This window comes from Salvelinus alpinus, chromosome 4, assembly GCF_045679555.1.
Source record: "Salvelinus alpinus chromosome 4, SLU_Salpinus.1, whole genome shotgun sequence".
NCBI lineage: Eukaryota > Metazoa > Chordata > Actinopteri > Salmoniformes > Salmonidae > Salvelinus > Salvelinus alpinus.
The window spans coordinates 90867010-90879107 of NC_092089.1; the positions used below are offsets into that span (position 1 = coordinate 90867010).

General features: G+C 51.6%; 1 protein-coding gene across 3 annotated transcripts in view; it reads right to left on the bottom strand.

Moving 5' to 3' along the window:
- Positions 1 to 2250: 2250 nt before the first annotated feature.
- The window catches only part of LOC139574665 (RING finger protein 44-like), a 35177-nt gene continuing 25329 nt past the window's right edge, over positions 2251 to 12098 (bottom strand). For all 3 annotated transcript variants that reach the window (XM_071399438.1, XM_071399439.1, XM_071399437.1), the window contains exons 7-11: positions 9513 to 9625; positions 8420 to 8507; positions 7649 to 7770; positions 3697 to 3796; positions 2251 to 3292 (exon numbers count right to left, since the gene is read on the bottom strand). In XM_071399438.1, the coding sequence (XP_071255539.1) occupies positions 3230 to 3292; positions 3697 to 3796; positions 7649 to 7770; positions 8420 to 8507; positions 9513 to 9625 (486 nt within the window). In that variant the 3' untranslated portion in view covers positions 2251 to 3229. The remainder of the gene's footprint in view (positions 3293 to 3696; positions 3797 to 7648; positions 7771 to 8419; positions 8508 to 9512; positions 9626 to 12098) is intronic.

Consider the following 12098-nt stretch of genomic DNA (forward strand, 5'->3'; position numbering starts at 1 on the left):
TGCCAGATGAGTCCATAACCTCAGGCTAATTTTAACCACAGCAAGTCACACTTTCACAATAGCATTAGCAGATTGAAAAGGGAACACAAACAAAAGGGAACGAACTATTGAAATCATCAATACATTATTGCAAAACATACATTATTAACAGGTCACTTTGCTCATCAGTCACCTACACAAACATGCATCTATGATGGTCAGTCAGCCAGACTTCTCCTCCAAGCCAGTGGAATGGTCTCGTCTCCTACAGTACTATGACTGTCAGTCAGCCAGACTTCTCCTCAAAGCCAGTGGAATGGTCTCGTCTCCTACAGTACTATGACAGTCAGTCAGCCAGACTTCTCCTCCAAGCCAGTGGAATGGTCTCGTCTCCTACAGTACTATGACAGTCAGTCAGCCAGACTTCTCCTCCAAGCCAGTGGAATGGGCTCGTCTCCTACAGTACTATGACAGTCAGTCAGCCAGACTTCTCCTCCAAGCCAGTGGAATGGTCTCGTCTCCTACAGTACTATGACGGTCAGTCAGCCAGACTTCTCCTCCAAGCCAGTGGAATGGTCTCGTCTCCTACAGTACTATGACGGTCAGTCAGCCAGACTTCTCCTCCAAGCCAGTGGAATGGTCTCGTCTCCTACAGTACTATGACAGTCAGTCAGCCAGACTTCTCCTCCAAGCCAGTGGAATGGTCTCGTCTCCTACAGTACTATGACAGTCAGTCAGCCAGACTTCTCCTCCAAGCCAGTGGAATGGTCTCGTCTCCTACAGTACTATGACGGTCAGTCAGCCAGACTTCTCCTCCAAGCCAGTGGAATGGTCTCGTCTCCTACAGTACTATGACAGTCAGTCAGCCAGACTTCTCCTCCAAGCCAGTGGAATGGTCTCGTCTCCTACAGTACTATGACAGTCAGTCAGCCAGACTTCTCCTCCAAGCCAGTGGAATGGTCTCGTCTCCTACAGTACTATGACTGTCAGTCAGCCAGACTTCTCCTCCAAGCCAGTGGAATGGTCTCGTCTCCTACAGTACTATGACTGTCAGTCAGCCAGACTTCTCCTCCAAGCCAGTGGAATGGTCTCGTCTCCTACAGTACTATGACAGTCAGTCAGCCAGACTTCTCCTCCAAGCCAGTGGAATGGTCTCGTCTCCTACAGTACTATGACAGTCAGTCAGCCAGACTTCTCCTCCAAGCCAGTGGAATCGTCTCGTCTCCTACAGTACTATGACTGTCAGTCAGCCAGACTTCTCCTCCAAGCCAGTGGAATGGTCTCGTCTCCTACAGTACTATGACAGTCAGTCAGCCAGACTTCTCCTCCAAGCCAGTGGAATGGTCTCGTCTCCTACAGTACTATGACAGTCAGTCAGCCAGACTTCTCCTCCAAGCCAGTGGAATGGTCTCGTCTCCTACAGTACTATGACAGTCAGTCAGCCAGACTTCTCCTCCAAGCCAGCGGAATGGTCTCGTCTCCTACAGTACTATGACAGTCAGTCAGCCAGACTTCTCCTCCAAGCCAGCGGAATGGTCTCGTCTCCTACAGTACTATGACTGTCAGTCAGCCAGACTTCTCCTCCAAGCCAGCGGAATGGTCTCGTCTCCTACAGTACTATGACAGTCAGTCAGCCAGACTTCTCCTCCAAGCCAGTGGAATGGTCTCGTCTCCTACAGTACTATGACAGTCAGTCAGCCAGACTTCTCCTCCAAGCCAGTGGAATGGTCTCGTCTCCTACAGTACTATGACAGTCAGTCAGCCAGACTTCTCCTCCAAGCCAGCGGAATGGTCTCGTCTCCTACAGTACTATGACAGTCAGTCAGCCAGACTTCTCCTCCAAGCCAGCGGAATGGTCTCGTCTCCTACAGTACTATGACTGTCAGTCAGCCAGACTTCTCCTCCAAGCCAGCGGAATGGTCTCGTCTCCTACAGTACTATGACAGTCAGTCAGCCAGACTTCTCCTCCAAGCCAGTGGAATGGTCTCGTCTCCTACAGTACTATGACAGTCAGTCAGCCAGACTTCTCCTCCAAGCCAGTGGAATGGTCTCGTCTCCTACAGTACTATGACAGTCAGTCAGCCAGACTTCTCCTCCAAGCCAGCGGAATGGTCTCGTCTCCTACAGTACTATGACAGTCAGTCAGCCAGACTTCTCCTCCAAGCCAGCGGAATGGTCTCGTCTCCTACAGTACTATGACTGTCAGTCAGCCAGACTTCTCCTCCAAGCCAGCGGAATGGTCTCGTCTCCTACAGTACTATGACAGTCAGTCAGCCAGACTTCTCCTCCAAGCCAGTGGAATGGTCTCGTCTCCTACAGTACTATGACAGTCAGTCAGCCAGACTTCTCCTCCAAGCCAGTGGAATGGTCTCGTCTCCTACAGTACTATGACAGTCAGTCAGCCAGACTTCTCCTCCAAGCCAGTGGAATGGGCTCGTCTCCTACAGTACTATGACGGTCAGTCAGCCAGACTTCTCCTCCAAGCCAGTGGAATGGTCTCGTCTCCTACAGTACTATGACTGTCAGTCAGCCAGACTTCTCCTCCAAGCCAGTGGAATGGTCTCGTCTCCTACAGTACTATGACAGTCAGTCAGCCAGACTTCTCCCCCAAGCCAGTGGAATGGTCTCGTCTCCTACAGTTTTAACCGTGTTGAAGTATTCCTATTATTGTCCTGCTGATTTAACAACGTGTGACGCCTCTCTCCGCTCCACCAGGTCCTTAAACACCCCCCCCCCATCACCATCTCCCATGCAGGAAACTCCAACTCTCCTCTGTCACAAAGAACTAACCAAAACCACAAGATAACAAAAACATTTTTTAGAAACTTGTAAACGTAAAAGCCCTACGACGATAGCAACATATGGTAGGTCACATCTTTGGAATCTGCAACACTGGGGCTGGCAGAGGAGCAGATCGAGGAGGTGGATCAATGGCTATCCCAGGCAGACAGACTGACAGGACAACTCTGTGGCTATGGGTTGGTAGCAGGCAGAAGCTTTTTCATCAGACGCAGCAGTAGAAGCACAGCAGAGGTACGACCGAGGGAGGGGCTTCAAACATACAATCTTAGATTGCTTATTGTTGTTGAGGTGGGGCAGGAGTAGTTGTGTGGGGGAGGGGGGGGGGGCGCAGGACACAGGCAGGGTAGGTGGCAGGTGTCCCCAGGCAGGCGCTAAGACAGACAGACAGACTCTGTGGGTTTAGTTTTGTGCTGCTTTCCAATCAAAGATCCAAAAGCCTGGGTATCACTCACTCCACCTCGCGGTGCACCTCTGACGCGGTCGCCCGGCAGATTGGACAAGTGCGATTGGTCTAGAAGGAAGACAAAAACGAAAAAAAATTATAAATAAGTGTTAACCTGTCCATCGCACTTGGGCTCTGGTCAACAGTAGTGTACTATTAGGGAATAGGGTGCCACCCTGGTTAAAAGTAGTGTACTATATAAGGAATAGGGTGCCACCCTGGTTAAAAGTAGTGTACTATATAGGGAATAGGGTGCCACCCTGGTTAAAAGTAGTGTACTATATAGGGAATAGGGTGCCACCCTGGTTAAAAGTAGTGTACTATATAGGGAATAGGGTGCCACCCTGGTTAAAAGTAGTGTACTATATAGGGAATAGGGTGCCACCCTGGTTAAAAGTAGTGTACTATAATAGGGAATAGGGTGCCATTTGAGACGTAACTGTAGAGTTAACGATGGATGGAATGGGGCTTACCTTTAACCATTTGTCGACACACTTAGCGTGGAACTCGTGGTTGCAGGGTAATACCCTCAGTAGCTGCCTACACTCAAAGTCACTAAAGCACACAACACACCTGGAAGAGAGAACAGAGTATCACACAGAGCATCATCAGGTTCTGAAATACTGCATGTTTAAAAGGACAAGACAGTTACGATGGATGGATGGATGGATGGATGGATGGATGGATGGATGGATGGATGGATGATGGAGGGAGGGAGGGATGGATGGATGGATGGATGGATGGATGGTTGGGTGGATGGATGGATGGATGGATGGATGGATGGATGGATGGATGGATGGATGGATGGATGGATGGATGGATGGATGGATGGATGGATGGATGGTAGGGCTGAGCGATACAACCAAAATATCCTATCACAATATTGTTCACAGTATTTGATATTATTTTATGTTTTTGAACTAGCCTACCTGGTTAAATATAGGTGAAGTAAAAAAATGGCTATAATTAAGCATATTTGTATATGCTTAATTTCTTTTTTTACTTCACCTATATTTAACCAGGTAGGCAAGTTGAGAACAAGTTCTCATTTACAATTGCGACCTGGCCAAGATGAAGCAAAGCAGTTCGACACATACAAACAACACAGAGTTACACATGGAGTAAAACAAACATACAGTCAATAATACAGTAGAAAAATAAGTCTATATACAATGTGAGCAAATGAGGTGAGATAAAGGAGGTAAAGGCAAAAAATTAAAAATAAATAAAATATATAAAAAAATAATAATAATCATTGTCATCATCATTGTCCATGAAAAGGAAGCTAGGCTAGCGAGCACGTTTCCTGAACAAAAATATAAAACGCAACAATGTCAATGATTTTATTGAGTTAATGTTAATATAAGGAAATCAGTCAATTGAAATAAATTAATTGGGCCCTAATCTACAGATTTCACATGACTGGGCAGGGGCACAGCCATGGGTGGGCCTGGGAGGGTATAGGCCCACCCACTGGGGGAGCCAGGCCCAGCCAATCAAAATGAGTTTTTCCCACAAAATGGCTTTATGAAAGACAGAAATACTCCTCAGTTTCATCAGGTGTCCAGTCTCAGCATATATATAGTTATTTTTTACAGCTTCTCTTTAATTCCTTGTTACTTTTATCTCTAATTCTTTTACGTATTTTATTAAACTGCATTGTTGGTTAGGGGTTCGTATGTAAGCATTTCACTCTAAGGTCTACACTCGTTGTATTCGGCGCATGTGACTAATAAAATTTGATTTAATTTGCACGCTCCCTCAAAACTTGAGATATCTTTGGCGTCGTGTCGTGTGACAAAACTGCATATTTTAGCCTTTTATTGGATGGATTATCTCGGCAAAAGGACAAATACTCAGTAACAGGGATGTAAACAAATGTTGTTTACAATTTGAAAGAAAAACATTTTTTTTGTGCGTATGGAAAGTTTCAGGGATCTTTTATTTCAGCTCATGAAACATGGGACCAACACTTTACATGTTGTGTTTATAGTTTTGTTCAGTGTAATATTTCTCCACAGCGCCAACTTGCTAAGAAAAGACAAACTAGCAGACAGTAGTTAGCAGACAGTAAAGATACAAACTAATAGTGTCATTGTAGAAGGCTTGTGGAAAGCACCACCAACATCTTGCTGCATCTATCTGAACGTGCAGACTGCAGCGTGAACGGCAAGGAAGTGCTCATGACTCCGTGGTCGAGCAACTGCTTACTCCTTGAGTGACAGGCGCCAGGGCGTGGTGTGAGAGAGGGCAGAGCGTGGTGTGAGGGGGCAGAGCGTGGTGTGAGAGGGGGCGTGGTGTGAGAGAGGGCAGAGCGTGGTGTGAGGGGGCAGAGCGTGGTGTGAGGGGGCAGAGCGTGGTGCGTGGGGGCAGAGCGTGGTGCGTGGGGGCAGAGCGTGGTGCGTGGGGGCAGAGCGTGGTGCGTGGGGGCAGAGCGTGGTGCGTGGGGGAGCGTGGTGTGAGAGGGGGCAGAGCGTGGTGCGTGGGGGCAGAGCGTGGTGTGAGAGGGGGCTTGGTGTGAGAGGGGGCAGAGCGTGGTGTGGGGGGGCAGAGCGTGGTGTGAGGGGGCAGAGCGTGGTGCGTGGGGGCAGAGCGTGGTGTGAGGGGGGAGGGCGTGGTGTGAGGGGGGAGGGCGTGGTGCGTGGGGGCAGAGCGTGGTGCGTGGGGGCAGAGCGTGGTGCGAGGAGGGAGGGCGTGGTGTGAGAGGGCAGGGCGTGGTGTGAGGAGGGAGGGCGTGGTGTGAGGAGGGAGGGCGTGGTGTGAGGGGGGAGGGCGTGGTGTGAGGGGGGAGGGCGTGGTGTGACGGGGCAGGGCGTGGTGCGAGGGGGCAGGGCGTGGTGCGAGGGGGCAGGGCGTGGTGCGAGGAGGGAGGGCGTGGTGCGAGGAGGGAGGGCGTGGTGCGAGGAGGGAGGGCGTGGTGCGAGGAGGGAGGGCGTGGTGCGAGGAGGGAGGGCGTGGTGCGAGGGGGCAGGGCGTGGTGCGAGGGGGCAGGGCGTGGTGCGAGGGGGCAGGGCGTGGTGCGAGGGGGCAGGGCGTGGTGCGAGGAGGGAGGGCGTGGTGCGAGGAGGGAGGGCGTGGTGCGAGGAGGGAGGGCGTGGTGCGAGGGGGCAGGGCGTGGTGTGAGGGGGCAGGGCGTGGTGTGAGAGGGGGCGCGGTGTGAGAGGGGGCGCGGTGTGAGAGGGGGCAGAGCGTGGTGCGACGGGGCAGGGCGTGGTGCGAGGGGGCAGGGCGTGGTGCGAGGGGGCAGGGCGTGGTGCGAGGGGGCAGGGCGCGGTGTGAGGGGGCAGGGCGTGGTGTGAGGGGGGAGGGCGTGGTGCGACGGGGCAGGGCGTGGTGCGAGGGGGCAGGGCGTGGTGCGAGGGGGCAGGGCGTGGTGCGAGGGGGCAGGGCGCGGTGTGAGGGGGGAGGGCGTGGTGCGAGGGGGCAGGGCGTGGTGCAAGGAGGGAGGGCGTGGTGCGAGGAGGGAGGGCGTGGTGCGAGGAGGGAGGGCGTGGTGCGAGGAGGGAGGGCGTGGTGCGAGGGGGCAGGGCGTGGTGCGAGGAGGGAGGGCGTGGTGCGAGGGGGGAGGGCGTGGTGCGAGGGGGCAGGGCGTGGTGTGAGGAGGGAGGGCGTGGTGCGAGGAGGGAGGGCGTGGTGCGAGGAGGGAGGGCGTGGTGCGAGGGGGCAGGGCGTGGTGCGAGGAGGGAGGGCGTGGTGCGAGGAGGGAGGGCGTGGTGCGAGGAGGGAGGGCGTGGTGCGAGGAGGGAGGGCGTGGTGCGAGGAGGGAGGGCGTGGTGCGAGGGGGCAGGGCGTGGTGTGAGGGGGCAGGGCGTGGTGTGAGAGGGGGCAGGGCGCGGTGTGAGGGGGCAGGGCGCGGTGTGAGAGGGGGCAGGGCGTGGTGCGAGGGGGCAGGGCGTGGTGCGAGGGGGCAGGGCGTGGTGCGAGGAGGGAGGGCGTGGTGCGAGGAGGGAGGGCGTGGTGCGAGGAGGGAGGGCGTGGTGCGAGGAGGGAGGGCGTGGTGCGAGGGGGCAGGGCGTGGTGTGAGGGGGCAGGGCGTGGTGTGAGAGGGGGCGCGGTGTGAGGGGGCAGGGCGCGGTGTGAGAGGGGGCAGGGCGCGGTGTGAGAGGGGCAGGGCGCGGTGTGAGAGGGGGAGGGCGCGGTGTGAGAGGGGGCAGGGCGCGGTGTGAGAGGGGGCAGGGCGTAGCGTGAGAAGGGGCATGCAGCAGGAGGAGGGGGAAATATAAAAAACGGACATTACACGCGCCGGGGTTGCGTATCACATTTAACAAACCAAATAAATACCGTTGTAGAAGGTGAAGTAAAAACCCAAACCGATCCGTGCATCAATACCGGTATATAGTAAAATACGGTATACCGCCCAGCCCTATTTAACCAGCCAGACAGATAGACGGGTGAGTGGAAGAAGAGAACAGAAGATTATCTTACAGCGTTTGTTCAGATTGATGGTTGTCGAGGTTGAACCTGTAGGATGGAAGCTGTTCAATGTCTGCCTTGGTGATTCCTCGTGGTTTAGCCTCTCCCAGCCTTTCAGCCAGGTTCAGTAATGCCTGAGGGGGGGGTGTGAGAGACATACATATTTAGGGACAGTTGTTTTTGGTTTATTTGTTATTGACCGGTATTTTCCAGCATTATCCACTAGGTTTGGAAATAGTCCTAGGAAATGGTCTTTAATTGACACAAGTTGTCTGTAATCAATTAAATAATGTCTGGTTGTGAGTGAGTGTTTGGTGGTGGGGGTCCCCTTAAACGGCCCATATTTGACCCATTTTAAACTACAACTTCTGTTGGAGAGGAACAGATTGAGCGAAGTGAGGTATTGAATCACTGAACTAAAAATAATATTGTCTGCCAAATAATAGGCTTTTACCATTAAGGTTCGTAGAGCTACGCCTCTCCTGGCTTACGCGAACCCCCCCCCACCAAAAACTCATACACAACCAGGTATGGTTTCATTGGATTGTGTTCTAGATAAAGACCATTTCCTAGGATTTTCTACATGCAGCAAATCTACTGGATAATGCTGGAAATACTGGTCAAAGACCCCCCCCCCAAACAAACAAACAAACAAAACAAACAAACATCCAAAACAACTGGCCCTGATACACGTGCAGATACAAACACAAAAATACACAGAAATACACAGAAAGAAAAATCACAGTGTGTTTTCTAAGTGTATTGATGACCTGGTCCTCTCACCTCATAGTTCTCCATCTCCACATCATCTACATTCAGGTCCAGACTGATGGCTGGTCCCACTGCTGTAGGAGGCACAGGAAGCATCGACCTGAACAGAGACAGAACAGTCACAAATCAAATCAAAGTTTATTTGTCACGTGCACCGAATACAACAGGTGTAGTAGACCTTATAGTGAAATGCTGAATACAACAGGTGTAGTAGACCTTACAGTGAAATGCTGACTTACAGGCTCTATCCAACAGTGAAAAAAAGGTGTTAGGTGAACAATAGGTAAGTAAAGAAATACAACAACAGTAAAAAGACAGACTATATACAGTAGCGAGGCTATAAACAGTAGAGAGGCTATATACAGTAGCGAGGCTATATACAGTAGCGAGGCTATATACAGTAGCGAGGCTATATACAGTAGAGAGGCTATATACAGTAGCGAGGCTATATACAGTAGCGAGGCTATATACAGTAGCGGGGCTATATACAGTAGAGAGGCTATATACAGTAGAGAGGCTATATACAGTAGAGAGGCTACATACAGACACCGGTTAGTCAGGCTGATTGAGGTAGTATGTACATGTAGATATGGTTAAAGTGACTGTGCATATATGATGAACAGAGAGTAGCAGTAGCGTAAAAGAGGGGTTGGCGGGTGGTGGGTGGCGGGACACAATGCAGATATGATGATCAGAGAGTAGCAGTAGCGTAAAAGAGGGGTTGGCGGGAGGTGGGTGGCGGGACACAATGCAGATAGCCCGGTTAGCCAATGTGCGGGAGCACTGGTTGGTCGGCCCAATTGAGGTAGTATGTACATGAATGTATAGTTAAAGTGACTATGCATATATGACAGAGAGTAGCAGCAGCGTAAATAGAGGGGTTGGGGGGCGGGGGACCCAGACCAAATAGAGACATGACACTTGGTATGTTGAAAAAGGCCATTTTATTGTTGAAGTGGAAATAAATATTCCACTGTTGCGCAACTTGAGTGTACAGTATACACTTCACGTTAAACGGTGGTACAATTATTGTAAGTCGTGAATGACTTTGGGCCAATGAAAAGCGTATGTGTATCATTGCATTCTTTATTCATTTCATACTCACAGGAAGTACGGCAGGAAGCCTGGGTAGTAGGGAGGTGGCGGCGGCGGAGGCAGGGGCTGCTGTAACCGGTACCTGTGGCCACTGACACGTCGCGGCAGCATCTGGGGGTATGGCTGAACAGGAGACAGACGAGAGATGTATAGGTTGTTAACATGGTGGTGGGGAACTATCCTACGGAAATGGCTGGTTATTTAAAAACGGTCATTACGCCAGCTCTGTAGATTTAGATAGTTCTACAATCTGACGTCTGACCACTAGGAAGGGTTAGTCTGGGCTGGTTAGATGGAGGGTTAGTCTGAGCTGGTTAGATGAAGGGTTAGTCTGGGCTGGTTAGATGAAGGGTTAGTCTGAGCTGGTTAGATGAAGGGTTAGTCTGAGCTGGTTAGATGAAGGGTTAGTCTGAGCTGGTTAGATGAAGGGTTAGTCTGGGCTGGTTAGATGAAGGGTTAGTCTGAGCTGGTTAGATGAAGGGTTAGTCTGAGCTGGTTAGATGAAGGGTTAGTCTGAGCTGGTTAGATGAAGGGTTAGTCTCAGCTGGTTAGATGAAGGGTTAGTCTGAGCTGGTTAGATGAAGGGTTAGTCTGAGCTGGTTAGATGAAGGGTTAGTCTGAGCTGGTTAGATGAAGGGTTAGTCTGAGCTGGTTAGATGAAGGGTTAGGCTGAGCTGGTTAGATGAAGGGTTAGTCTGAGCTGGTTAGGGTCTAACCACTAGGAAGGGTTAGTCTGAACTGGTTAGATGAAGGGTTAGTCTCAGCTGGCTAGATGAAGGGTTGGGCTGAGCTGGTTAGGGTCTAACCACTAGGAAGGGTTAGTCTGAGCTGGTTAGAGTCTGACCACTAAGAAGGGTTAGGCTGAGCTGGTTAGATGAAGGGTTAGTCTGAGCTGGTTAGATGAAGGGTTAGTCTGAGCTGGTTAGATGAAGGGTTGGGCTGAGCTAGCTAGATGAAGGGTTGGGCTGAGCTAGCTAGATGAAGGGTTGGGCTGAGCTAGCTAGATGAAGGGTTGGGCTGAGCTAGTTAGATGAAGGGTTGGGCTGAGCTAGCTAGATGAAGGGTTGGGCTGAGCTGGCTAGATGAAGGGTTGGGCTGAGCTAGCTAGATGAAGGGTTGGGCTGAGCTAGCTAGATGAAGGGTTGGGCTGAGCTAGCTAGATGAAGGGTTGGGCTGAGCTGGCTAGATGAAGGGTTGGGCTGAGCTAGCTAGATGAAGGGTTGGGCTGAGCTAGTTAGATGAAGGGTTGGGCTGAGCTAGCTAGATGATGGGTTGGGCTGAGCTAGCTAGATGAAGGGTTGGGCTGAGCTAGCTAGATGAAGGGTTGGGCTGAGCTAGCTAGATGAAGGGTTGGGCTGAGCTAGCTAGATGAAGGGTTGGGCTGAGCTAGCTAGATGAAGGGTTGGGCTGAGCTAGCTAGATGAAGGGTTGGGCTGAGCTAGCTAGATGAAGGGTTAGGCTGAGCTAGCTAGATGAAGGGTTGGGCTGAGCTAGCTAGATGAAGGGTTGGGCTGAGCTAGCTAGATGAAGGGTTGGGCTGAGCTAGCTAGATGAAGGGTTGGGCTGAGCTAGCTAGATGAAGGGTTGGGCTGAGCTAGCTAGATGAAGGGTTGGGCTGAGCTGGCTAGATGAAGGGTTGGGCTGAGCTAGCTAGATGAAGGGTTGGGCTGAGCTGGCTAGATGAAGGGTTGGGCTGAGCTAGCTAGATGAAGGGTTGGGCTGAGCTAGCTAGATGAAGGGTTGGGCTGAGCTAGCTAGATGAAGGGTTAGGCTGAGCTAGCTAGATGAAGGGTTGGGCTGAGCTAGTTAGATGAAGGGTTGGGCTGAGCTAGCTAGATGATGGGTTGGGCTGAGCTAGCTAGATGAAGGGTTGGGCTGAGCTAGCTAGATGAAGGGTTGGGCTGAGCTGGCTAGATGAAGGGTTAGTCTGAGCTAGCTAGATGAAGGGTTGGGCTGAGCTAGCTAGATGAAGGGTTGGGCTGAGCTAGCTAGATGAAGGGTTGGGCTGAGCTAGCTAGATGAAGGGTTAGGCTGAGCTAGCTAGATGAAGGGTTGGGCTGAGCTGGCTAGATGAAGGGTTGGGCTGAGCTGGCTAGATGAAGGGTTGGGCTGAGCTAGCTAGATGAAGGGTTGGGCTGAGCTGGCTAGATGAAGGGTTGGGCTGAGCTAGCTAGATGAAGGGTGAAGGGTACTGACAATGTTTATCGATTGCATGGCTGTGTGCTCGATTTTATACACCGGTTAGCAACGGGTGTGGCTGAAATAGCTAAATCCACTAATTTGAAGGGGTGTCCACATACTTTTAGGCTGAGCTGGTTAGATGAAGGGTTAGTCTGAGCTGGTTAGGGTCTAACCACTAGGAAGGGTTAGTCTGAGCTGGTTAGGGTCTAACCACTAGGAAGGGTTAGGCTGAGCTGGTTAGATGAAGGGTTAGTCTGAGCTGGTTAGATGAAGGGTTAGTCTGAGCTGGCTAGATGAAGGGTTAGTCTGAGCTGGTTAGATGAAGGGTTGGGCTGAGCTGGTTAGATGAAGGGTTAGTCTGAGCTGGTTAGATGAAGGGTTGGGCTGAGCTAGCTAGATGAAGGGTTGGGCTGAG